Source organism: Cervus canadensis, chromosome 30, assembly GCF_019320065.1.
Source record: "Cervus canadensis isolate Bull #8, Minnesota chromosome 30, ASM1932006v1, whole genome shotgun sequence".
NCBI lineage: Eukaryota > Metazoa > Chordata > Mammalia > Artiodactyla > Cervidae > Cervus > Cervus canadensis.
The window spans coordinates 26,362,106-26,388,483 of NC_057415.1; the positions used below are offsets into that span (position 1 = coordinate 26,362,106).

The following is a 26,378-nucleotide window of genomic DNA, read 5'->3' on the forward strand; positions in this document are numbered from 1 at the left end:
ATCTAATCAGATATCAAGAGAATCAAACTGAAACTTCCTCCTAAAATATATAAGGAAAACAGACAAAAATTATTCAAATGTGTTGTGGCCCCATTTAGAAATTAGAAAATTTAGCACAATTCTAACAAGAGCAATGACCAGAAATATAATTAAAATGTTCCTGCATTTTAGGCAAAATTGTTGGAAAAGGAAACCACACCTAATGCTATATAGGCTGTCTGATTTGCTTTTTATTACAAAGTCACCATCTATAACTAAACTATAAGTTTGATAAATTCAAACTCAAATTCATGGTGTGAAAATGGTCAACTTACTACCTTTTTAACTCCAGGCACATTAATGAAAACCCACTGTAACTTTTGGTCCCTTCTGCTGTCTAAACCACAGACATGATGACAAGCTTAACTCAGTAACCTGGGACAGAAATAAGGTTTGGCTTATATTAGGTGCTTAGGCCTTAGAGTCTGGGTAACAGAGCATCAAAACAAGAAGTCATTTTTTTTCTTTTCTCCCTGCCTCAGGCACTCTCCTCTTTTTCCCTCCTGACCCTACCTGCTCAAGTCTTGCTGACAAACCTGATTCTTCCATTTTTGCCTGGCCTTCTTTTAAGGTTTAATGGCATGCTTTTCCAGGTAGGTCTTTGCCAGAATTTCTACAGGACAGTTTTTGCCCCAATACTATTTTTTTCCCCCAAAGCCGTGTTCCTACTTCCCTCCCAGGTCCAGTCTCAGTGTCTAGAACTACAGCCCACACTAAGCCTTTCATCAAGCCTTGCATCATCTGCCATCTGCTTGTCTGGGAAGAAAATCTGGACCTTTAGGATACTTTTAAGTAAAAATAAACTAACAAGCAATTGACGCATACATTCTTTCTTTCTCTAAAACGTCAAAAGTTTTTGAGAATAATGCCAACTAATCTAGTAATTGCAGAATCCCTTATATCACTGATGCTCTCCAACATGTCACAGGGAAAATTATCAAATAATCCAGATAAAAAGGCTTGTTGCACATTAAGTCTATAAATGTAGCAACCGCCACAATGGAAGAATTTCTCAGCACTGAATCTTTCAGGGTGGTAACAAATGAATGGGTTGGTGCAGGTTGTGACAGATTCCACTAAAATTGCCATTAGCAGTCTTCATGTTTTTAACATTTTCTTTCCTGAGAACACACGCTCAGAGATTTTCAGTTCTAGTTTTTAGCTTCTCACCCAAATTATCATTCTTAATACAAATTCCTGTTTGCACCTGAAAACACTCAATTTCACCTGGTATTTTCTTATAGCAAGTATGTATTATTTAATGTTACAAGGTTTCAAAATGAGCTTATTAAAACCTGCACCTTCTTTTTGGTTGCTATGACTCAGAAAACAATGAGTCGGCAGCAATTATTTGGACAGAATGTGGCATCAGTTCACAGATCACTTTTGTTAGAAAATATGGCAGGAGAAGTTATCTGTTGAATATAATGTTTATCCACTTGATGATAGAAAAAACAAGGGAATTCCAAAAAGAAATCTGCTTCTGCTTTATTGACTATTCTAAAGCCTATGACTGTATGGATCACAACAAACTGGAAAATTCCTCAAGAGATGGGAATACCAGACCAACTTCCCTGTCTCCTGAGAAACCTGTATGCAGGTCAAGAAGTAACAGAACCAGACATGGAACAAAGGACTGGTTCCAAATTGGGAAAGGAGTATGACAAGGCTATATATTGTCACCCTGCTTATTTAACTTAAATGTAGAGTGCTGTGATTAGGCACTCAGTCGTGTCTGACTCATTGCAACTCTATGGACTGTAGCCCACCAGGCTCCTCTGTCCATGGGGATTCTCCAGGCAAGAATACTGGAGTGGGTTACCATGTCCTCCTCCAGGGATCTTCCCAACCTAGGATTGAACCTAGGTCTCGCACATTGCAGGCAGATTCTTTACCGTCTGAGCCACCAGGGGAACCCTGGTGGGCTCTACATCATGCAAAATGCTGAACTGGATGAAACAGAAGCTGGAATCAAGATTGCCAGAAGAAATATCAATAACCTCAGATATGCAGATGACATCACCCTCAAGGCAGAAAGTAAAGAGGAACTAAAGAGTCTCTTGATGAAGTTGAAAGAGGACAGTGAAAAAACTGGCTTAAAATTCAACATTCAAAAAACTAAGATCATAGCATCCAGTCCCATCACTTCGTGGTACATAGATGGGGAAAAAGTGGAAACAATGACAGATTTTATATTCCTTGGCTCTAAAATCACTGCTGACAGTGACAACAGCCATGAAATTAAAAGACATTTTCTCCTTGGAAGAAAAGCTATTACACACCTAGACAGCATATTAAAAAGCAGAGACATCACTTTGCTGACAAACGTCCATCTAGTTAAAGCTATGATTTCTCCAGTAGTCATGTACAGATGTGAGAGTTGGACCATAAAGAAGGTTGAGCCCCAAAGAATTGATGCTTTCAAACTGTGGTGCTGAAGAAGACTCTTGAGAATCCCCTGGACAGAAAGGAGATCAAACCAGTCAATCCTAATGGAAACCAACCCTGAATATTCACTGGAAGGACTGATACTGAAGCTCCAATATTTTGGCCACCTGATGTGAAAAACTGACTCACTGGAAAAGACCCTAATGCTGGGAGATACTGAGGGCAAGAGGAGAAGAGAGCAGATGGTTGGATGGCATCACTGACTCGATGGACATGAGTTTAAGCAAACTCTGGGAGATGATGAAGGACAGGGAAGCCTGTCGTGCTTCATTCCATGGGGTCACAAAGAATCGGTCATGACTTAGTGACTGAAAAACAACAACTTCTGCTATCTGCCATTTTCCAAGAAAGCAAAACTGCCCCAAACCGCCTAAATCCTTTCCATTGTACATGCATATGAAACAGAATTAGGAAGCACTAACAGTAGTGCTGGACTTCTAGAACTATACTTGGATATTCCCTCATCCTCAAACTTTAAATTACATCATTCAACTTATTGTAACTACTTTTATTTATTCTATATTATAATAAAAATGGATGTGCAGGGGAGAAGGAACTCAATTTATATTTTATATGTAAACATTAAACAGAAAATTAGCCCTCCCCCTCTCCACCCACATTCCTATTTCTAGAATAATGCCTTTAGACCACTTCTGTTTCAGTCTTTCTTTCCTAAATAATATTAGCAATTCCCTTTCCTTTGTGTCAGTATCATAAAGTTTCAAGGTTTTATTTGAGCAGGTTTCTTTTTTATTTAGGCGATATGGAAGTGACCTTTCCATTTAATTGGTTTGAGAAGAAATTCCATCATACATGCTACTTTGTATTTTCATCCTCAATAAAATATTGTAATCTCCCTATCCGTGTTGCATAGTGGACTTCTCACATAGTAGACAAGGCAAATCAACTTTATTCTAAGACAAGACTCAGAACTGAATGATATGATATTAATCGGTTCACACTTATTTTCTCTCATTGGTGATACTTTTATGTCATTCTTATTGTAAACATAGAACATTAGTGTGTCTCAACTATTTTTACAAAAGGATTCAAGGCAGTGTTTTCTGTCAGGTTTTCTGCTTTGCATACTAAACAGCATAGCTTCTGTACACTTTGAACTCTGTTTAGACAATATTGAATTAATTTTTCCGTGGTCCACTAACCTGCCTCCCTCCCCTCTGGGTAGAAAGAAAGAAAATTGTATCATGAGGGAGGAACACACTCTAGGTCCCAGCTTCCCAGAAAGGCTTTCTTGGTCAAAACACAAGCTTGCATTTCTCCTTATTTGTGATTTCTTCTAGGAGAATACTACATATGCATACTTTTTTTCTTACTATGTAAAATTCTGAAAGATTACATAAAAGGTTTGGAAGGTATTGTTCAAAACATGAAATCACAGAGGATAGTGGTATTTAGGAGTGTTTTTATATTCAATTCATCCATATTATTGATAGGTATACATATTGTTATGTAGTATATTTCATATGTTTTAGAAAGAATGAGGATAACATTGTTAAGAAGACTAGAAACAACCATAGTTTGTATCTGACCTGGATGCTGGAACACAAAGGAAATTATGTGAAGAAAATTGATTCAGCTCAGAAGACTAGTGAATAATATATCATTTCCCTGCTTGACCTATCCATGATTCAATTTCACAATCAGCCACGAAATGATCTGAGATGATCATACACATTTGTATAAATTTATTAACCATCCATCTGCAAATGAGAGTAAGACTCTAAGAGCAGTGAAAGTGTGTATTGAGGATGTCCAAGAAATAAATAAATACATATATATATGTCTAAGCTCCACTCCAGTATTCTTGCCTGGAGAATCCCATGGACTGAGGGGCCTCATGGGCTACAGTCCAAGGGGTCGCAAAGAGACGACTGAGTGACTAGGCAAAAAATATGTCTAAGCACTAAGCTGTCAGACACTTCTAGTAGTTAAATAAATTAACCCCCCACAAAAAAATCACTTAACAGTATATTGTGTATAGCATGACTCTGCAACATAATATATAAATACAGTACTTACAATATAGAGAAAATATACTTTGAAATATACTAGAATAAAATTGTGCTGAGAAGCAAATAAAAGGAAACTGTATGAGATTTAAAAACCTAATGATACTAAAAAACAAAATTAAAATTTACATTAAAAGTTGTTAAGGTCACTCTGAAAAGCCAAATCAATATTATGGAAAACAAATGTACTCTTTTAGTTACTGGGGGGAAAAAAGGGCATAAAGAGAGAAAAGTAACTTAAAATAACAGAGTTTAGCCAAAGGGACCCAATACTCTTCCTAAAGAAATCACGAACAAGTTTTCCAGAAAATATAGATGTAACAAAGAATATTTTCCTGAAGTACAAAAAGGCTTGAGCTTAAAAGTTCTGAGTGTTTAATGCTTAATGAAGAGAAAAACATCTAGGTAAAACACTATGTCTATAAGTAATACACAAATATATAATTTAAATGTAAGTAATATACAAACATATGTACTTTATTTATAAAGAATTTCATTGGTGAAGGAAAAATCTCTGACTAGCCTTGATATCTCTTCAGAATATTATATATGAAGAGATATTTGAATAGAATCTACATGGGGAAAAGTTGTAATAGATGAACTCTGCGTTCAGTCAAATTGATAATCATTTGAGAAAGTAATTAAAATTGCATATAGTCCAAATTGTATTCCAGTGGTGCCTAACTTAAATGGTTTTCCTTCTTTCTGATTTTTTTTAATTGTTTGACAAACTACCTGAAAAGAATTCAAATTAGGTTAGGCTTACAAAGCACAACTCTGTTCCATAAAATAAAGAAGGTATTCAGCACAGTAATGTTTACTACATTTCCACTAGAAGTGTACATTCTCATTATTAAGTGGTCACAAATATGTATTTCATGCAGAATAAAATGTCTTTATAATCACAGTTTATTATAACTATGGTACTCTAAATTTATTGGGGCTCTAAATTTTATTAGAACTATTAAAATGAAATTAGAAACCATTTAGCTCCCAATTTACTGACATACTGTTAAAGAAAAAGTCAGCTCCACAGGCCAGATTAACTCTATGTGTGCATTTAAACATTAAGTGCATACTCTTTAGACTGGTGCAATCTGAATTTTGGATCAAATTTCTATGCCAAGAATTTGGAGACACATCGACCTAGCCTGATATAAATCACTCTGGTCTGTTGCTAAGGTAATATTCAGAAATGCAGAAATAATGTGGACAGAGGTATAATTCAGATATCGATAGTCAGCAGTTTCTCAGGTTCAAAAGGCTTGTAAGTAACCATCATGTACAGTCATCCCATTCAAGCTCAAGCAAACATATTCACATTTCGCCTTGCATTCACAGGTCATAGAATAGTTTGTGTGAGTTCTGTTGGCCTTTGCAACTTCATATAGAGATGGACAAGTTTTGACTATATCTGGTATAAAAAAATTTTCTCTTTACAAAAATATGTAGTTCACTATTGAAAACACATATAAGACAATAAAAATCACAGTGTTATTACCCAGTTATAACCAGTCCACACTGTCATGTATATACTTTTCATATTTCTTTCTGTAAGGAATATATCCTTTCTTTTTTAAAAAGGTACATATTTTTACATTGTCTTCTTTAAAAACATATGAACAATTTGCAGAAGTTTTCATGTACTGTTACTATAAAATAAATTATGTATATTACTTAATGGGCTTCCCTGGTGGCTCAGACTGTAAAGAATCCACCTGCAATGTGGGAGACCTAGGTTCAAACCCTGGATTGGGAAGATCCCCTGAAGGAGCGCATGGCAACCCACTCCAGTATTCTTGCCTGGAGAATCCTCATGGACAGAGGAGCCTGGCAGGCTGCAGTCCATGGGGTCACAAAGAGCTGGACACAGCTGAGGCACAGCACAGCACATATTAATACATTCACCATAATTATAGTACCTATGTTTTTATATGACATCTCAATACTTACATCTATATTACATGTATACATATACATACATGCTATGACTATGCTGAAATGCATTTATACTCAGATGGCAAACAGTTATGGAAATTGTTCATAATATTTTGTAAAAGGAAAGAAAATGTACAAAACTCATGTGCCTTTTAAAAGAGAAATTGTATATATACATACTTATTGCTGTCGTTCAGTCACTCAGTCGTGTCCAACTCTTTGCAGCCCCATGGACTGCAGCATGCCAGGCTTCCGTGTCCATCATTATCTCCTGGAGTTTGCTCAAACTCATGTCTGTTGAGTCGATTATGCCATCCAACCATCTCATCCTCTGTTGCCCGCTTCTCCTCCTGCCCTCAATCTTTCTCAGCATCAGGGTCTTTTCCAATGAGCTGGCTCTTCACAAGGAACTGCTGTTTTTAAGCAGTCTAATAATTGTGGGTCTTTGATTGTTTTCAGGTTTTGTTGTAAGTACCCTTGTGATGACTATCATTATAGCTAAATCTTTGCACACATCCTTATATATTTCTGGCTTTTCAATACCTGTTAACACGTGCTAAATTGCTTCAGTTGTGTCCGACTCTTTGCGACCCCATGGACTGCAGCCCGCCAGGCTGCTCTGCCCATGGGGATTCTCCAGACCAGAATACTGGAGAGGGTTGTCATCCCCTTCTCCAGAACCTGTTACATGACTCATATCTAATAAGTGTTTATTAAATGAATAATTTTCAAAGCATTTATAAATCTAATTGCAAACATGTAATTCTTCCTTTGATAAGAACTTTCCGATACTGAAAATATGTTAAACGTGATAGTAAATTTTACTACTTAGATTTATGGTTTATCCCTGGGTCAGGAAAATCCCCTGGAGAAGGAAATGGCAACCTACTCCAGTATTCTTGCTTAGAGAATCCCATGGACAGAGGAGCCTGGCGGGCTACCGTCCAGGGGGTTGCAGAGTCGGACACGACTAAGTGACTAAGCACACAGATTTTTGCTATAGCCTTGCAATGTGATACTGTAACTGTGTTCTCTGCTTCAGGTTTGATCTCCACCACACAACTGCCTCACTCCCAGCTGCTTTTCTGCATCCATAACATGATACACACATTCATTCATGACCTATCCCTAATGCAACTCTTCTTCCTGATCAGCTCTCATTCTTCAAAGCCCAACATAGCCATTACTTGCTTTGTCATGATTTTTTTCATGCTTCTAGGATTTTGAACATTCTTCTGGTATAACCCTTATGACTCTGAACTGTATTTATATTTCTAAATTCCAAAATTAGATCACTAATTACTTGAATTCAAGAATATTTTTATCTGTGCTTTCCTAGAACCTTAAAACAATTTGTGAATAATCCATTTTCTTTAGTATGGGTTTAGAATAAAGAGAGTAACTAGAATGCTTAACAAACTTCTAACCAGTTTTAGAACAATTTTTTATCAGGGTGTTCAAACAGTATTGCATTTGAAAGATCAGAACTGGTAGTCACAAGAATTTGGTGCTTACAAAGTCCATTTTTGGCAAAGATAAACAAAACACCATGAATATTTTAGGTAGTTCACCTATCCTTAGTTTCAAATAAAATGAATTAAAGATGTAGCTTCTATAATATGGTTTTGCTTTTTCTGGGCTCAAATTCTGCACTCTTCTTTGTGTGACTAGGGCATAAGCCCATAAGCAAACAAATGAAATCCCACAATATTTAGGAAATAAGGCTCATAATAACCTCAAAGTGTCTTAAAGCAAAAACAATTAAATTTTTTCCACAGTGGTTTAGTTTATGCAGATTAGGGTTATTCAGGGCACCATCTTGTCATGATATAACTTATCTATAGACAACTTTTACTCTTGTCCTCCAGATTTATCACTTAAATGAGCTTTCCTGATCCATAAAAACTACTAGTAACCTTTTTATCCTCGGAATTTTCTCACCCCAGGCTACCAGGGACTCAGGTCAAATTGAACTTTAAATAACAATACTAAATATGTTTTATGACCTGCCTCAACATCAGAGAGCAGAAACATTTATATTGTGTGTGAAAACACTTGACATGGCTATAAAAGGCTGCTGGTTTTGGCATATTGGGGTCAGTACAAGATAGGTGTTCAGGAGGGCAGGAAGTGGGGCAGACAAACTGACCCTGAAAGGCTAATTTTTGAGAAGGTGATGGCATGCACAGCCCTTATTCTGTCACCTGCAGATGCCAATTAGTTGGGTATGGGCATACAAGGGAAATCCAGACATGACAGAACCTCTGGAGTCACAAGAGTGATGTGGAAACTTATCATCAGAAAAGTACTGGGTAGCATTTTATAAAATTCATTGCAGGGTTTAACTAAAAGGCAAGACATCTCTGGGGGCTTTTCTAGCTGTTTTCCTTCTTTCTATACATACACACACACACACACACACACACACACCCCCTTCCAAAGCCAAACAGAACAATTTATCCAACTTCTCTGAGCATCTCTTATCAGTCCCCATCAACCATGTAGACATTCTCCTCGCAAATGTTATTTTCTATAAGATATAGAAATTCTTTCTCCAAATTCTTGTTGTTTTGCACTGAGTCCTCTTGTTTTTCATTTAAATTTTTAATAAAAATTAATAAACACCTTGTTAAGTGTAACATAGTAAAGAAGGGTACACAAGTTTTGAGAGTATAGCTTCATCAGAGTAAACACATCTCCCGAGCACTGGAGACTGTGCCAACTCCTGGAGACCTGTTCAGGAGGGGAACCATTACTGGAAAGGGAGGTAGTTCTGGGCACATGACTTGCAGTTGCATTTATAGAACTCCGTTCTCAGGAAAGCAGAACATGAATGAATAGCAAAAAGGAAGGAAAAACTCAGTCCCAGGAACTGGGCCAAGGAAAGATTGAATAAGGAGGGTCATGACTCAGAGTCTAAGGCATGATAGACTTTATCACTGATCTACTAGGTATTCTGGCTTCCTTGGAAGCCGAAGGATTAAAACTAAGGGAAAACCAATCCTAGTAGTGGTTGGGGAGTGAGTGGGTGGGCAATGGTGGAGGGAGAAGGTTATAGGAAGTGGGGGTTGAGGGGCCAGGGGAGCAAAGAGGGAGGGAAGTATTGAAATGAATTATGAATTACAGAAGTGATCAAACAACAAGCCTTCACATCTTTTTCCCTGGTCCAACTGCTAGTCTAGTACAGAGATGATAAAAGATTAAAATACTTTTTAACTGATATATAACGTTGTCAGTTTAACAATGTTTAACGTGTATGCGTGATGACTTAATATTGTTGTGTTCAGTCACTCAGTTGTGTCCAACTCTTTGTAAGACCATGGACTCCTCCTGTCCATGGGATTTTCCCAGCAAGAATACTGGAGTGGGTTGCCATTTCCTTCTTCAGGGATTTTCATGACTCGGGGATTGAACCCGTGTCTCCTACATTGCAGGTGGATTCTTTACAGCTGAGCTACTGGGCTTCCCCCCATGATTAGATATACGTATATATTGCAAAATGGTTATTACAATAAAGTTAGTTAACACATCCATCATCTCACATAATTACCATTTGTGTTGTGTGTATGTGTGTGGGTAAAGTGAGAACACCTAACATCTGCTCTCTTAGCAGCTTTCAAATACACAATATTGTTAACTCTAGTCATCATGTTGGGCTTCCGTGGTCGCTCAACTGGTAAAGAATCTGCCTGCAACTAAAGAGCCTCTTGATGAAAATGAAAGAGAAGAGTGGAAAAGTTGGCTTAAATCTAAACATTCAAAAAATAAAGATCATGGCATCTGGTCCCATTACTCCATGGCAAATAGATGCGGAAACAATGGAAACAGTGGGAGACTATTTTCTTGGGCTCCAAAATCACTGCAGATGGTGACTGCAGCCATAAAATTAAAAGATGCTTGTCCCTTGGAAGAAAAGCTATGACAAACCTAGACAGCATATTAAAAATTATAGACATTCCTTTGCCAACAAAGGCCCAACTAGTCAAATCTCAGGTTTTTCCAGTAGTCATGTATGGATGTGAGAGTTGGAATATAAAGAAAGCTGAAGCACCGAATAATTGATGCTTTTGAACTGTGGTGTTGGAGAAGACTCTTGAGAGTCCCTTGGACTGCAAGGAGATCAAACCAGTCCATCCTAAAGGAGATCAGTCCTGAATACTCATTAGAAGAATGATGCTGAAGCACCATTACTGTGGCCACCTGATGCAAAGAGCTGACTCACTGGAAAAGACCCTGGTGCTGGGAAAGATTGAAGGCAGGAGGAGAAGGGGAAGACAGAGGATGAGATAGTTGGATGGCATCACCAACTCGATGGACATGAGTTTGAGTAAGCTCCGGGAGTTGGTGATGAACAGGGAAGCCTGGCATGCTGCAGTCCATGGGGTCACGAAGAGTCAGGCACGACTGAGCAACTGAACTGAACTGATAATAGGAAATATGTATTTGGTCTTTGTCCCCATTCCTGGCTCAGAGCTCCTAAACCCCTTTCAGCCAAGTGATGAGAAGCTAAAGGTGTCTTTTGTTACATTAATGAGGTGACTTTTAGAAAGCCCCTAGGTAACCTAAGGATAAGGGCTTCCAGGTGACACAGGGGTAAAGAATCTGCCTTACAATGCAGGAGACTTGGGTTCCATCTCTGGATCAAGAAGATCCCCTGGAGAATGAAATCGTAATGACTCCAGTATCCTTGCCTGAGAAGGCTCACGGACAGAGGAGCTACACCCCGTGGGGCTGCAAAGAGTTGGACAAGACTTAACTGACTGAACGAACATCAACCAAAGGATGGGGACCTGGTTCCAGGGGAAGCAAACTTGTGATGAGAGTGTTGGAACAGCCTCTCTGGGGGAGGGAGAAAGGCTGAAGACTGAGTTCAATCACCAAACAGTCATGTCTGTGTAACAAAGCCTCCATAGAAACCCAGAAGGATGGATGTGGAAGAGCGTCCAGCTTGTTGAACAGGTGAAGGTGCTGGGCAAGCTCAGAATGAGTAGGAACACAAGCTCTGTGCCCCTTTCCCCCACACCTGGCCTTATGTAGCTCTTCATCTGGCTATTCATTTGTATCTTTTAATATCTTTTATAATAAATCAGTAATCTAGTAAATAAACTTGTTTCCTGAGTTCTGTGAGCTCCTTTGGCAAATTAATCAAACCCGTGGAGGGGAGTCGTGGGAACCTGATTTATAACAAATCAGTCAGAAGCACTGGTAATGAATGACCTGACCCTGTAATTGGCCTCTGAAGTGTGGTCAGTCATGCAACTAAGATTCCTTAACCTGTGGAATCTCATGCTATCTGCAGGGAGACAGTGTCAGAATTAAGTTAAATTTGTGGGACATTGGGTCAGTGTCTACAGTGAACTGAGTTAATTGGTTTGTGCTTGGAAAAAAATACTCACTTGAAGTAGCACCACAGACTGGGCTCTAAGGCTGCCCGCTCAGGCTCCTGGGTCAGGTAGAGCCAGGGTTCACGTTCCGTGGTGGGGCGGGAGCAGGACTGCAAGATGGACTCTCCACTGCCTGGACTCTCTGACCCGGCTTCCTCCTTGGGCAGAGTAGAGGCTCTACTCAGCAGTTTAAAATTCTTTGAATATGTAATATATTTTAATCCACATTCTTATTTCAAACTCAATTATTTCCCACTACTCCCTCAGACAATGGGCTTAGTCTGCTCCCCCTCTCTCTATATATTTGTCTCTACAGAACCCTATGAGATGAGAACTCCGAGCTATATGGATTAAAACGAAGATGTGGAGAGAGAACAAATGTGACTGGGATTTCCCTATCTCACTGAAACATACAGAGGGAAACCATAATCAAGAGGGAGGCTTAAGCAAATCCTCCACAGAGATGTGCCCCTCCCTGGAGTCCATGAGACTTGGTGGGAGCTGCTGGGAATAGGCTTGCTTCAGGACACACAGGATCACGAATTCCTTTGTTGTATGGCAGGCCTCTGACTCTCACTATTTTAATGAAAATGTAACAAAGAATAGAATTTGTGATTTTTGCTCAGTGTAATGATCATATATTGTTCTGATAAGATTTTTATGTAACAGAAAATGGGAGGTACTGAAGAAAAGCTAGATTATGCAGATTCCATTCAACAGGACATTCTTCACATCTGATGTGATGAGAGGTGGTACTTCTTCAGAAGGATGGTCTTCAAGTTAGGTCCCTTAGGTATACTGCCATAAGGTTGAGAGAAGCCAGTGGCTTTGATATCCTGTTCCGAGTCTATCAAAACAGTTTCAGATTTTACTACTGGGGTTATATTTTGTAGAAAGGGTGTGACCCTGCATGCATGCTAAGTCACTTCAGTCATGTCCAACTGTTTGTGACCCCATGGATTGTAGCCTTCCAGACTCCTCTGTCTATGGGATTCTCCAGGCAAGAATACTGGAGCAGGTTGCAATCCTCCTCCAGGGGATCTTCCCCCCCCAGGGATCAAACTCACGCCTCTTATTGTCTCCTGCCTTGGCATGTGGGTTCTTTACCACTCTGCTTAGTTGCTCAGGCATGTCCAGTCCAGGTCTTAAAAATGATGCTACTTAGCAATAAAAATTGGCCATGAGATATAACTCAAAAATTTAATTTACTACTCTTACCATATGTCAGAAATTCTGCTAAATGCTGAGAGCACTAAAATGAATGAAAGACAATCCCTATCTGAAAGAATTTAGAGAGTTCTCATTTCTCCACAAATCTATGTGTAGACACATTTGGTTGGCAGTTTAATTTCCAGATCTTAGCCCAATTCTTGGTATAGAGCTGGAGCTCAGGAAATATATGTTGAATGCATGATTTCCTTTGTACTCCTGAAAGTAGCTCACTTGTCCCTTTGACTCATTTTAGCTTTGTAATGTCATCAGTATAAATCTCGTCATCATAGATTTCCTAAAAACAACTGGTAACTAGAAACTGACAGTGATGTTGTGTACCCACTATATTCTTCTAAATGGACAACGCATGAGGAGTCTATTAAGAGCACCTACATGATGGGGTCAGAGGCTTTATGTTTGGCGTAGCTGGGGACATCAAGAATAGCACAAATGTCATCTATTGACAGTGGGTGAATTTGATAATGAGAAGCCATGGTGGTAGTATGGAGAAGCAATAATACATTATAACAATTAGTAACTACAAATCACTATGCCTGTCCATTTCACAGATATTGTACCCTCATGGAATCCTAGTAACAATCATGTAAAATGATGGGTGCTATTACAATTGATTACAGAGAAGCTGCAGCACCAACAGATGAAGTAACTTGCTTTGAATGATTGTTAATAAGAGGTAGAATACAGAAAGCTTTATTTTTTAATTAATAAATTTCATTCTCAAGATTAAAATATTTATGAGAATTTGAAAAGGTAGGAATTATAGGAGGTGTGGCTATTGTTAAAATTTAAACTGTTCCTTTTTATTATGAAAAGTATTCAATTTAGAATTTAGTGCATCATAAAGGGACAGTATTACAGTCAATGTTCTTTCTTGTTATAATGCATCTAAAATTTTTAAAGTTGTGCATAGAGCAAGTAGATGCTATTATGTAATTTATTACGATATATAGATGTTAAAACCATTTTTGCTATAAAGCAATTTATTCTCAAAAGTGACTAAAATTCTTAACATTTAAGAAGTCATTTCACTGAGGAAGAAAAATAATATAGAAAAATTAAAATATCTTTACTCTTTGTAGTAGAAATGTCAAACAATTCCATTTATTCATAAATAGGTCAAATGAATCATTTGTCAAACAAAACACCCAGTCCTTATTATGTCAAGGAGTAGTGAAATAATTTAATGCATGAGAAGAACTGAAACTACAGGATAATTCAAAATCCAACCAACTAAGTAAAAAGCATTTAATACAAGAAAACTATTGAATCTTTCTTACAGTGAGTTTTTAGGTTTCTTAAATGTCATGACCCTAATTTATCAGAATAGTAATGACTTAGTAATTCTTTTGTGAGGTTCCCATTAATTTATTTCTAAATCTCAAGCTTCAATTTTTTGAGGTTTGAATTTTAATTAAGATGGAGTAAGTATAGCCTAAATCCCCAGGTAGCCCAGTGGTAAAGAATCTGCCTACAACACAGGAGATGTAAGAGATGCAGTTTCGATCCCTGGGTTGAAAAGATCCCCTGGAAAAGGAAACGGCAACCCGCTCCAGTATTCTTGCCTGGAAAATTCCATGGACAGAGGAGACTGGCTGGCTACCACCCATGCATTCACAGTCAGACACAACTAAGCACACATATGCATACACACACACACACACACACGCACGCACAAAAACAATCTACCCTATCTCCCCCAAACTTATTATAAGTAAACAAGACACTAACTGAGAACTTTCAAATGTATATAATAATAGCAAGTAGATTTAGGAAGGAAATAAAAACATGAAGAATAACTAATACAGCCATGAGCCACCTGTTTTGTTTTTTTTCTCCCATGACTCCCATGATCTCAGGTTTTAAGACATGACAAATTTGTGTGTATGAACAGAAAAATTACCAAAAAATTCTCTCTTCTTTTCTGTCCAGAGAATGAGGAAAGAGAACCCTATAAGAATAGTTATAGGGAAGCTCCAGTTTTGTTTCTTTGGGGAGGTTGGGTTTGTTTTTATTGAGATAATATTGCTGTATAACATTATATAAGTTTCATGTGTACCTTATGTTTTGACTTCTATATAAACTAGCATGTTTACCATCCAAAATTAAGTTGCTATCTGTCAACTTATAGTTTTTCCTTTTACCCATTTTGTCCTCAGCCCCTTCCCCTAGTTAACTAGTACTCTGTTCTCTGTATCTATGTATTTGGGTTTTTTTTTAATTAATTATTTTAATTGTGGAAGCTAACTACTTTACAATATTGTGGTGGTTTTTGCCATACATTGACATGAGTCAGCCATAGGTTTGTTGTGTTTTGTTTACTTATTTGGGGTTTTGTTCATTTTTTATATTTCACATATCAGTGAAATCATACAGTATCTCTCTTCCTCTATATGACTTATACCACTTAGTATAATACCCTCAAGACCCATACATATTATTACAAATGGCAAGACTTCATCTTTTTATGCCTGAGTAGTATTCCATTTTGTGTGTGTGTATATATACATATCTTCCTTATCCATTCACCATTGATGGACACTTAGGTTATTTCTTTATCTTGGCTGTTGTAAACAGCACTGTGATGAACATAGGGGTGCATATCTCTTTTTGAAATAGTGTTTTCATTTTATTCAAATAAATACCCAAGAATGGAATTGCTAGATTGTTTGGTAGTTCTATTAATTTTTTTGAGGAAACTCCATACTGATTTCCACAGTGGTTGCATGAATTTACATTCTAACAACTATATATGAGGGTTCCTGTTTTTCCACATTCTCACCAACATTTGTTATTTCTTGACTTTTTAGTAACAGCATTCCCAGGAGTGTGAAGTGACACATCACTGTGGTTTTGATTTGCATAGGAAATTCCAGTTTTTTTTAAACCACACAGCCCAAGCCTTATGCAAGCCCCAGTCAGGAAGCTGCATCTGCATAGCAAGGATAGGAGTAGTGGTCACTCAGGCACCAAAACCATGAGATAAAATCCTGCTTTCTGATAAAAAGAACTCAGAAAAGAAGTCCCTGTAGTCCAAAGATTTTGGGGGAAATTCAGGCTATTGCTCTCTTTTTTCTCTCACCACTTTAATGCTGAGGTATAGTCAATAATAGGAAGTTTATAACAGAGTGTAAGTGTTAGTCGCTCAGTCGTGCCTGATTGTTTGCGACCCGATGGACTGCAGCCCACCAGGCTCCCATGTTCATGAGATTTTCCAGGCAAGCATATTGGAGTGGAGTGCCATTTCCTTCTCCAGGGGTTTGTGAGAAAAAAGGACACTAAAACTTCAGCCCAATAGCAGAGGGTCAGCAAATAGAACCTCCTGAAGTTAGAGAGTATGGGGGAAATCACAGAGACGAAGGATCTGTTGCAAGAGAACCCTAAACCTGTGTATAAAGTCACAGGATTATCCTCTGAACTGCAAAAGCATGGTATTAACCTGAGGTTTGCTGTCACAGTTCAGTTCAGTTCAGTTGCTCAGTCATGCCTGACTCTTTGCAACCCCATGAACTGCAGCACCCCAGGCCTCCCTATCCATCACCAACTCCAGGAGCCTACTCAAACTCATGTCCATTGTGTTGGTGATGCCATCCAACCATCTCATGTTCTGTCATCCCCTTTTCCTCCTGCCTTCAATCTTTCCCAGCATCAAGGTCTTTTCAAATGAGTCACTTCTTTGCATCAGGTAGCCTAAGTGCTGGAGTTTCAGCTTCAGCATCAGTCCTTCTAATGAAGGACTTTAAGATTGACTGCTCGGATCTCCTTGCAGTCCAAGGGACTCAAGAGTCTTCTCCAACGCCATAGTTAAAAAGCATCGATTCTTCAATGCTCATCTTTCTTTATAGTCTAACTCTCACATCCATACATGACTACTGGAAAAAGCATAGCTTTGACTAGATGGACCTTTGATGGTAAAGTAATGTCTCTGCTTTTTAATATGCTGTCTAGGTTGCTCATAGCTTTTCTTCCAAGGAGCAAGCATATTTTAATTTCATGGCTGCAATCACCATCTGCAGTGATTTTGGAGCCCCAAGAAAATAAAGTCTGACACTGTTTCCTTTGTGTCCCCATCTATTTGCCATGAAGTGATGGGACCAGATGCTGTGACCTTAGTTTTTTGAATGTTGAGCCAACTTCTTCACTCTTCTCTTTCACTTTCATCAAGAGGCTCTTTAGTTCTTCTTCCCTTTCTGCCATAAGGGTGATGTCATCTGCATATCTGAGGTTATTGATATTTCTCTTGGCAATCTTGATTCCAGCTTGTGCTTCATCCATCCTGGCATTTCACATGATGTACTCTGCATATAAGTTAAATAAGCAGGGTTGCAATATACAGCCTTGATGTACTCCTTTCCTGATTTGAAACCAGTCTGTTCCATGTTTAGTTCTGACTGTTGCTTCTTGACCTGCGTACAGATTTCTCAGAAGGCAGGTCAGGTGGTCTGGTATTCCCAACGTTTGAAGAATTTTCCACAGTTTTGTTGTGATCCACACAGTCAAAGGCTTTGGCATAGTCAATAAAGCAAAAGTAGATGTTTTTTGGGAACTCTCATGCTTTTTCTATGATCCAATGGATGTTGGCAATTTGATCTCTGCTTCTTCTGCCTTTTCTAAAACCAGCTTGAACATCTGGAAGTTCATGGTTCACATACTGTTGAAGCCTAGCTCAGAGAACTTTGAGCATTACTTTGCTAGCATGTGAGATGAGTGCAATAGTGTGGTAATCTGAACATTCTTTGGCATTGCCTTTCTTTGGGATTGGAATGCAAACTGACCTTTTCCAGTCCTGTGGCCACTGCTCAGTTTTCCAAATTTGCTGGCATATTGAGTGGAGCACTTTCACAGCATCATCTTTTAGGATTTGAAATAGTTCAACTGGAAGTCCATCACCTCCAATAGCTTTGTTCATAGTCATGCTTCCTATGACTTGACTTCGCACTCCAGGATGTCTGGCTCTAGGTGAGTGACCAGACCATCATAGTTATCTGGGTCATGAAGATTTTTGTATAGTTCCTCTGTGTTTTCTTGTCACCTCATCTTACTATCTTCTGCTTCTGTTAGGTCCACACCATTTCTGTCCTTTATTGTGCTCATCTTTGCATGAAATGTTCCCTTGGTATCTCTGATTTTCTTGAAGAAATCTCTAGTCTTTCCCATTTTATTGTTTTCCTCTGTTTCTTTGCACTGACCACCGAGAAAGGCTTTCATATCTCTCCTTGCTATTCTTTGGAACTCTGCATTCAGATGGATATATCTTTCCTTTTCTCCTTTGCCTTTAGCTTCTCTTCTTTTCTCAGCTATTTGTAAGCCCTCCTCAGACAGCCATTTTGCCATTTTGCATTTCTTTTTTGGGGGGATGGTCTTGATCACTGCCTCCTGTGCAATGTCACAAATCTCCATCCATAGTTCTTCAGGCACTCTATTAGATCTAATCCCTTCTGAATCTACTTGTCACTTCCACTGTATAATAATCATAAGGGATTTGTTTTAGGTCATATCTGAATGGTCTAGTGGTTTTCCCTACTTTCTTCAATTTAAGTTTGAATTTGGCAATAAAGAGTTCATGATCTGAGCCACAGTCAGCTCCCGGTCTTGTTTTTGCTGATTGTGTAGAGCTTCTCCATCTTTGGCTTCAAAGAATATAATCAGGCTGATTTCGGTGTTGACCATCTGGTGATGTCCATGTGCAGAGGCTTCTCTTGTGTTGCTAGAAGAGGGTGTTTGCTGTGACCAGTGCGTTCTCTTGGAAAACTCTATTAGCTTTTGCCCTGCTTTGTTTTGTACTCTAAGGCCAAATTTGCCTGTTACTCCAGGTAGGCTCTTGACTTCCTCCTTTTTTTTCTGTCACACTATAGTTTAAATCAGGGGTCCCCAACCTCCAGGATCTAATGCCTGATGATCTGAGGCGAAGCTGATGTAATAATCATCTAAATAAAATGCACAATAAATATAATGCACTTGAATCATCCCCAAACCATCGTCCCCACTCCCTGTCGAAAAATCATCTTCAATGAAGCCAGTCCCTTGTGCCAGAAACTTTGGGGACTGCTGGCTTAAACCACTGATGAGTTCCCAAACTGGCACAAACAGCACTGTATAAACTTTGAAAACGAAACTGGCCTGTAAACTATAGCCCACAAAAAACAGGTTAAGACTTGCATCTGAAACTAATGAGGTCAGCTGCTGCGAAAACAAAATGCCAACAACATTCTCTGAAGAATTTAACAATCTCATAATATTCAAAAAGTTCTGTATACAATTGAAAAGTACTTGATATACAAGTACCTGTAAAATCTTAATAAAAATCACAGATGCTAGAAAATTCACAGATGCTAAAAATGGCTCAGATACTGGAATTATCAAAAAATATAAAGCAGAGATTGTAACCATGCCTCATAAAGTAATGGAATACATTCTTGAAATGAATGGGAAGATAGAAGTTCTCAAGAAAGAAGTAGGAATTATAAAGAAGAAAATAAATGACAATTTTAGAACCAAAAAATACAATAATGGAATTAACAAAAAGCATATATAGCTCACTTGAAAAATGGATATTTCAGAGGAAAAAAATCAATTAACCTGAAGATAGAGCAATTGAAAATTTCCAATCTGAAACTTTTTTCCAGATTGGATAATTAACATATATGTCAGTGAAGTGCCAGAAAAATAGAAGGGAAAAATCAATGTAGAAAATATATTTTAAGAAACAATGGCTTAAATTTATTTTTAGGGCAACAGTGGAGAAACAGACATAGAGAATAGACCTGTGGATATAGGAGGAGGATAGGAGGGACAAGGGGAGATAGATGGAGAGAGAAACATAGAAATTTACAATACCACATGTAAAATAGATAGCCAATGGGAATTTGCTATATGACTCGGGAAACTCAAACATGGGTGCTGTGACAGGCTGAAGGGTGGGAAGGGGAGGGCGATGGGAGGGAGGGGACGTGTGTGTACCTATGGCTGAATCTTGTTGATGTATGACGGAAAACTACAAAATTATGTAAAGCAATTATCCTTCAATTAAAAAAATTTCCTGGGGGCAGCTGGTTGGCTTTTCTTTGGAGATTGTCTGCAAACGACATAAGATTTACTCTCGTGGGACTTCCCTCGGTCGCGTTTATGTAGGCAGCATAGTCTATTTTGCCTATTCCCGAAGAGCTGATATCCATAAGGGTTTTCCTTCCTGTTTTATCCAGCAGTTCTATATCGTTAATTCTTAAATTCATATTTTCCAAATTACTATTTATGTCTCCAGTATGCTTTGTAATGTTGAGCTCTTCACTGACATTGTAGATGTGGTCGAGCTTAAGTGTTGCATAAAGGCCTTTATTTTCTTTGCAGTCACTGTAAACTTGTTCAAAAGTGAGATTAATATCTGGTTTGTTAAGTACTAGGCCAGAGAGATAGTATTCCCAATCCTCATTTAGTAAATATGGAGTGTCCAAAATCTGGAAGAACTTCTTGTTTCTGTAAGGCTCACAGACCAGATTTTCCAAATTTCCACCAGTGACAAAAGTCAGCACCACGATGGTCATGACTATCCAAGAAAAGAAGAAACTGAATCCAACCCCAACCATGAGGAGGACTCCCCCGGTGTTCGAGACGCAGCCGCGGTTGGTTGGGGTGGCATTCTGGTCATAGCCCAACGTGCCACACAGCAAGCCCAGGAGGTAAAAAATCAAGATGAGGGTCAGCAAGCAGCAGATGGTCAAGCAAATGAGCCACCTGTATGAATTGCATTTTTCCACAGTGGGTAAATAGTTCAGGATATAATCTTCAGAGTTATTAACGTAACGGACGAAATTCGACAGTGTCTTCTGAATAGGAATCTTTGTGCTTACATTTTTGACATCAGATTGAATGGAATTCAAGGTCTTTTTAAACTCTGATATGAAGTCCCTGGTTTGATTTTTCACTTCCCCAGGTATGTCAGAAAGAGAGTCATTGGCCTTTTGGACCAGGCCGGACAAATCTGTTTGAAGCAGTCCATCAAGCTGAGCAATGTGTCCATCCAAAGATGGGAGCTGATCAAAATTGGCGCTGCCATCCAGGACGTTCAGAGACTGCCTGATGCTGGCGCACGTGGTCGCCGTTACAGGAAAGGAGCACTGGGGATCCGTGAGTGTTTGCTCCATGCTCGTTTTCATGTCTCTCAGGCTGGTGCGAAGATGTGCAGACGACTGCTTCATGTCCGTTAAGAGAGTGTTCACTCGGGCAAGGGTAGCTCTATTAGTTTTCATGTCTTCTGCCAAGGCCTTGATGTCCTTCAGCACAGGGAGCACTTTGGGTTTGAGACGCTCATAAATGCTGCCTCCCAGCAACAAGTTAATATTATCTAGATCGTCAAATGCTTTCTCCTTAGTGCGGGTATACTGCTCCAGTATATAGTCAATTTGCCCTGGCACCGCATTCAGGAGAGTTCTCAGGTCGTTGAAGTTACTGTCTGACAATTTCCGAGTCTCTTCCACGTGAGTCCTCATGTACTGATTTGCCGCAAAACCATAGATGATACCGATGCTCATGAACACACAGATCACCAGGAGGGAGACTGTAAAATACTTCTTGAGGAAGGGACCATTTTTCTTCTGACGCTGGTTCATTTCTCCACCACACTTGTTACAGCAACGACACAGACAAAAGAAAAATCCCACCAGAGGCATCAGAATAATAAACAGCAATCCCAGGGCAGCACAGATAATAACCCCGATCTCATAGTAGATAATCTTCAGAGTCAAGACTACGTTTTCTGGCTTATCATACTCCTTTGAGGGGTCAAACTTCTTCTGTATAATATTTCTTAAAATATCTTCAGGGAAAGCATTGGGCTGCACAACGTGAACAAACAGGCACACAATGTGAAAGAAGAAGCCAGCGGGACCAGGATCGTAGGAGTCGCTGGTCTGATAGGGGGTTGAAGGCAACTGGAACTCCAAATCAGCAGGACGGTACCCGGATGATGACGGCTCCTCTGACACGGTGTCCTCACAGAGGCCCAGCAGCAGGAGGAAGCTGAGGAGGAGGACCATGGCTAGTAAGATGCCCTGAACATGAGGTGGTACTGGGGGCCGCCCACGTCAGGGGTTCTGGAAGCCTTAGGGGCGGCAGGAGCGCGTTCCTGTGCAGAAGAAGCGTCCTGAAGTTGAGTCTGCGGTGTCCTCAGTTTCCTGGCCGGGCTGGCATGCAGCGAAGGGCAGCAGAGAACCTTCTCTGGCAGGCAGGGGAGGAGGACTCAGTCCATCAAAGCAGCATCCGTGGTCCTTGACGCTGGCAGTGGGAGCCACGCAGGATTCAGGAGACTAGCTAGGTGGTCACTGGAAGATGGGACAGAGGGTTCCAGATCCTCAGCTCAGGTATCTTTGCTTCAAGGCCCTGTGGTCACTGCGTGAACAGCAGCTCAGCCCCCAGGGCCTCCGAAGACCCATCGGCCAGGTCACCAGCACTGCTCGGAGCGAAACAGGGTAGATGAATAACAGCAAAGCCGGAGACAGTGAGAAGCAGGCTGCAACTGCCTGTCCCGCTTGGCTCCGCCTCTTCCTGGGCAGCCCCCTGCCCCTGGGGTCGGGTCCCCTCAGAGGGGCCCTCAGAGAAGCAGGCAGCCAACTCCTCACCAGCTCAAGGCCCGCCTTCCACTCCACGGTAGATAGTTCAATGAGTATCAATAGCAGATGTGTGTGTGAACAATAAAAGAATGATTTCACAAAAAAAAAAAAAATTTCAACAAAGACAGAAACAATGGCTTAAATTTTCCAAAATTCAGTTAAAGATATAATTAAACAGATACAAAAAATGTGATGACATCCAATCAGAATAAATGCAAAGAAAATTACATCTCAATATATCATAATCAAACTACTAAAAAATAAAAATGAGGGAAAAAATCTTAAAATCAGCCAGAGGAAAGCAACATATTACATAAAGGGGAAAGACAACTCGAATGACCTTAGATTTCTCACCGAAAACCAGGAGGGGTGTAAAACAGGGAAATATCTTGGAATTCCAAAGAGAAAGTTATCTGCCCAGAACTTTTATCCAGTAAAATAGCCTTCAGAAATAAAGGAGAAATAAGGCCATCTCCCCTGGTGGCACAGCTGGTGAAGAATCTGCCTGCAATGTGGGAGACCTGGGTTTAATCCCTGGGTTGGGAAGATCCCCTGCAGAAAAGAAGGGCAACCATTCCAGTATGCTGGCCTGGAGAATTCCATGGGCTATATAGTCCATGGTGTCGCAATGAGTCAGACAGGACTGAGCAACTTTCACTTTCACTTTGGGCTTCCCCGGTGGCTCAGTGGTAAAGACTCCGCCTACAGTGCAGGAGTTACAGGAAACGTGGGTTTGATCCTCTGGTCTGGAAGATCCCCTGGAGGAGGGCATGGCAATCCACTCCAGTGTCTTTGTGTGGAGAAGCCATGGACAGAGGAGCCTGGTGAGCTACACAACTGAAGTGACTTAGGACACAAGATGAAATAAAGAGAATTTGCCTCCAGAAGACCTTTTCTAAAAGAAAGAAGTTTTGTAGACCGAAGAATGGTATCAGAAGAAAATTTGGAACTTCAGAAAGAGACACAGAACAGTAAATAAATAAGATACACAAAATAAACATATCTTCTTTAGTTCTTTAAAATATATATGACTATGGAAAGCAAAGCCTATAAAATTGGCTGATGGGGTTTTCAATTGATTTTCCTGATTTTAAATGTACCTATCTTCTCTAGAGCACCCCACTCCACCCCAACTTGTCAGCCTGCAAGCCTTTCTTAACCCTGGCCAAAATACAAAATCTGCATATTGATGAATGAAATAGGAGCATGTTTAGTGTGGATATTGTACACTTGGTAGGTGGAATAAAAATAAGAGCTTTAATTTCATTTAAAACCTCAGTATGTTTCGAATCCCCTCCCCCAAGAATTGTAGTAGAACTTATCAGTATTTCTGTTAGTAGAACTAATCAATATTAAGAAGCTAGGTACTTTTTCATTGTTCCTTCTTACCTAGTCTTTCTTCTTTATTTTATTACTTTCTTGTTCATGTTCTGTTCCCTCCCCCTATACTTCCTGTCATGTTTAATGCATATGACAACTACAAAATAAAGGAGTAGGGTAAAGAGACCTACGTAGCCATAATGATTCTACATTTCACTTGAAGAGGTAAAATATTAACTTTAAGTAGAGCTGAAAAATTTGGTGTATATATTGTAATCCCTGCAGTAGTCACTAACAAAATTTAAATAAAGGCATACAATAAAAATTCACATAGATAAAATAAAATACTCAAACATATTAAAATAATCCACAATAAATCAAGCAAGAAACAGAAAAATGAAAAACAGAAAGATGAAGAGAACAATAAAATTATGAGCCAAAATTGAAATGTATCAATAATTACATTAAATAAAATTGGTATAAGCACAGCAAAAGACAAAGATTTTCAGATTGGATTAACAAAGAAGACTGAACTATATGTTAGGGTCATTGTGCCCTAGGGGAAGATAAATAGTCAAACATTGTATGGAATGACGGGTAAAGAGTCTGAATTAAATTGGTACCTAGAAGTCTAAAGTGTCAACATGATCTGTTAACATGGGGGCATATGGAAGCCAGGTAATAAATGGAAAAAAAGGAAAACTGACTCAAAGGATTCACTGGGTACATGGATCCACCTAGTGGTCATTTTCCTTGTCCCAAATGTAGTCAGAATAGACATCCTTGGTAACGTTACAACACCCACAAAGGATGCTTGGCATGTGGGGTTAAAAGGTCTTTGGGTATGCATTCTAAGTAGGAAGTTTCTGATACTGTAAACTCCCTTCCAACACAGCAAATCAAAAATACTACCACATGCCTGGGACTGATGGAAACTCATGCCACTCAACAGTCTACAGAATGCAGGCTCAATGTTTCCAGTCAGTTCTACACCTTCTTCAGTCGCCTGGACCGCTGTGATAACCAGATGGATTCTAGAAAATGGCATTAGACTGTGGCAAACTCATAGCCCTAACTACAGCCACCATGCCATGTGTGACATCTTATCTGGAGCGTGTGAAAACAGCCCCAGGCATACACAATACAGCCATTGATTCAGCAAACGTATTCTCTCCCATAACTATCAGAATAGGGGATCAGAAATAGTTTTAATTCAGACAACGGTAAGAAAACAGTATATACTTAGAGTTTAGTCTAAGTACTTGCAAAATACCATGTTGACTCACTATCTGTATCAATGAATGCATGCTAGTGAGAGTGAGAAGTGGCTAACATGTCAGAGGCCTTGTTAAGACCCCTGTGCTCCAGAGGATGAGAGATAACCCCTAACGACTTAGGGATAGGTCACACTGGTAAAACTGTAGTGATCACAGGCATCCTAGGGCATTCCATGCCAAGTAAAAGATAAATTATTGCTTCTTGTACATTGCAGTACAAAGAAAGAAATAGAATGACACGTAGGCTTCTTCAGATTCTAAAGGAATCAATGATTGGGAACGCTGTATCGACTTGTATACCAAGCGACATGGGGGCTCTGAGTGGGACCCAAATAGGAAAAGCTCTGTAGGGAGACCAGGCTATGATGGAAATAGCCTTGCTATGTAAAACAAACCAGGCATACTGTGTGGCCTCACCAGCTGTGGGAAAAGATAGCATTTGGAGTGTATGATAACTACCAATGGGACATTCACAACACAGGATCACGGAGCAAGGTCATACCATCTGCAGAGGCTTTAATCGCTTCTGAAAAACAATTCCCCCATGTGCCTTTGCAGAAATGAACTACCTAACCACCGGATACCAAGTGACCACACAGCTTCAAGGATGCATTATCGGCTCAGTTCTCTCAGATTCTCTAAGTCATAAAGTCAGGTGGGCCCTGCAACAATCCTTTTTAAGATAAAAACGCTTTATCAAGATTCAAGTCGGTGGTTACACAGGTAGCTCCTGGTCGTAGTCCACCACCATTGCCTGGGGCCTCTCCCTCCGGCGCTTGCCTGCCCCATCTCAGGAAACCATGCAAAGTGGTTTCCGCACATCATCCTCCCCCTGACCCAAAAGCCAGAGTCACGCTGAGACAGCAGCTGTCCTGTGGGTCCCCGCAGAGACAGAAGGACAAGGCTTCCTCCCAGTGTAGGTCAAGGGCAGGGACATCCACGACCTGGTCACGGCAAAGACCAGCACTGCCTGGGAGTCCATCACCTTCTAGGCAAGGCCCAGGATATCGGCGATGGCATCACAGGCTTAGCTCTAGCAGGTCGGCAGAGGGTTACAGTATCCTCAGGGCAGTTTTTCCTCCCAGCAGCTGCGAGGTGTCAGGAATG

The 26,378-nt window shown here is 39.8% G+C and overlaps 1 protein-coding gene across 1 annotated transcript; it reads right to left on the reverse strand.

Annotated features, from left to right (window-relative positions):
* Positions 1-20,091: 20,091 nt before the first annotated feature.
* LOC122431790 (prominin-1-like) lies at positions 20,092-22,101 on the reverse strand. Its single transcript, XM_043453267.1, has one exon. It carries the CDS (start codon positions 22,099-22,101, stop codon positions 20,092-20,094), a length of 2,010 nt encoding a protein of 669 aa, XP_043309202.1.
* Positions 22,102-26,378: the final 4,277 nt, after the last annotated feature.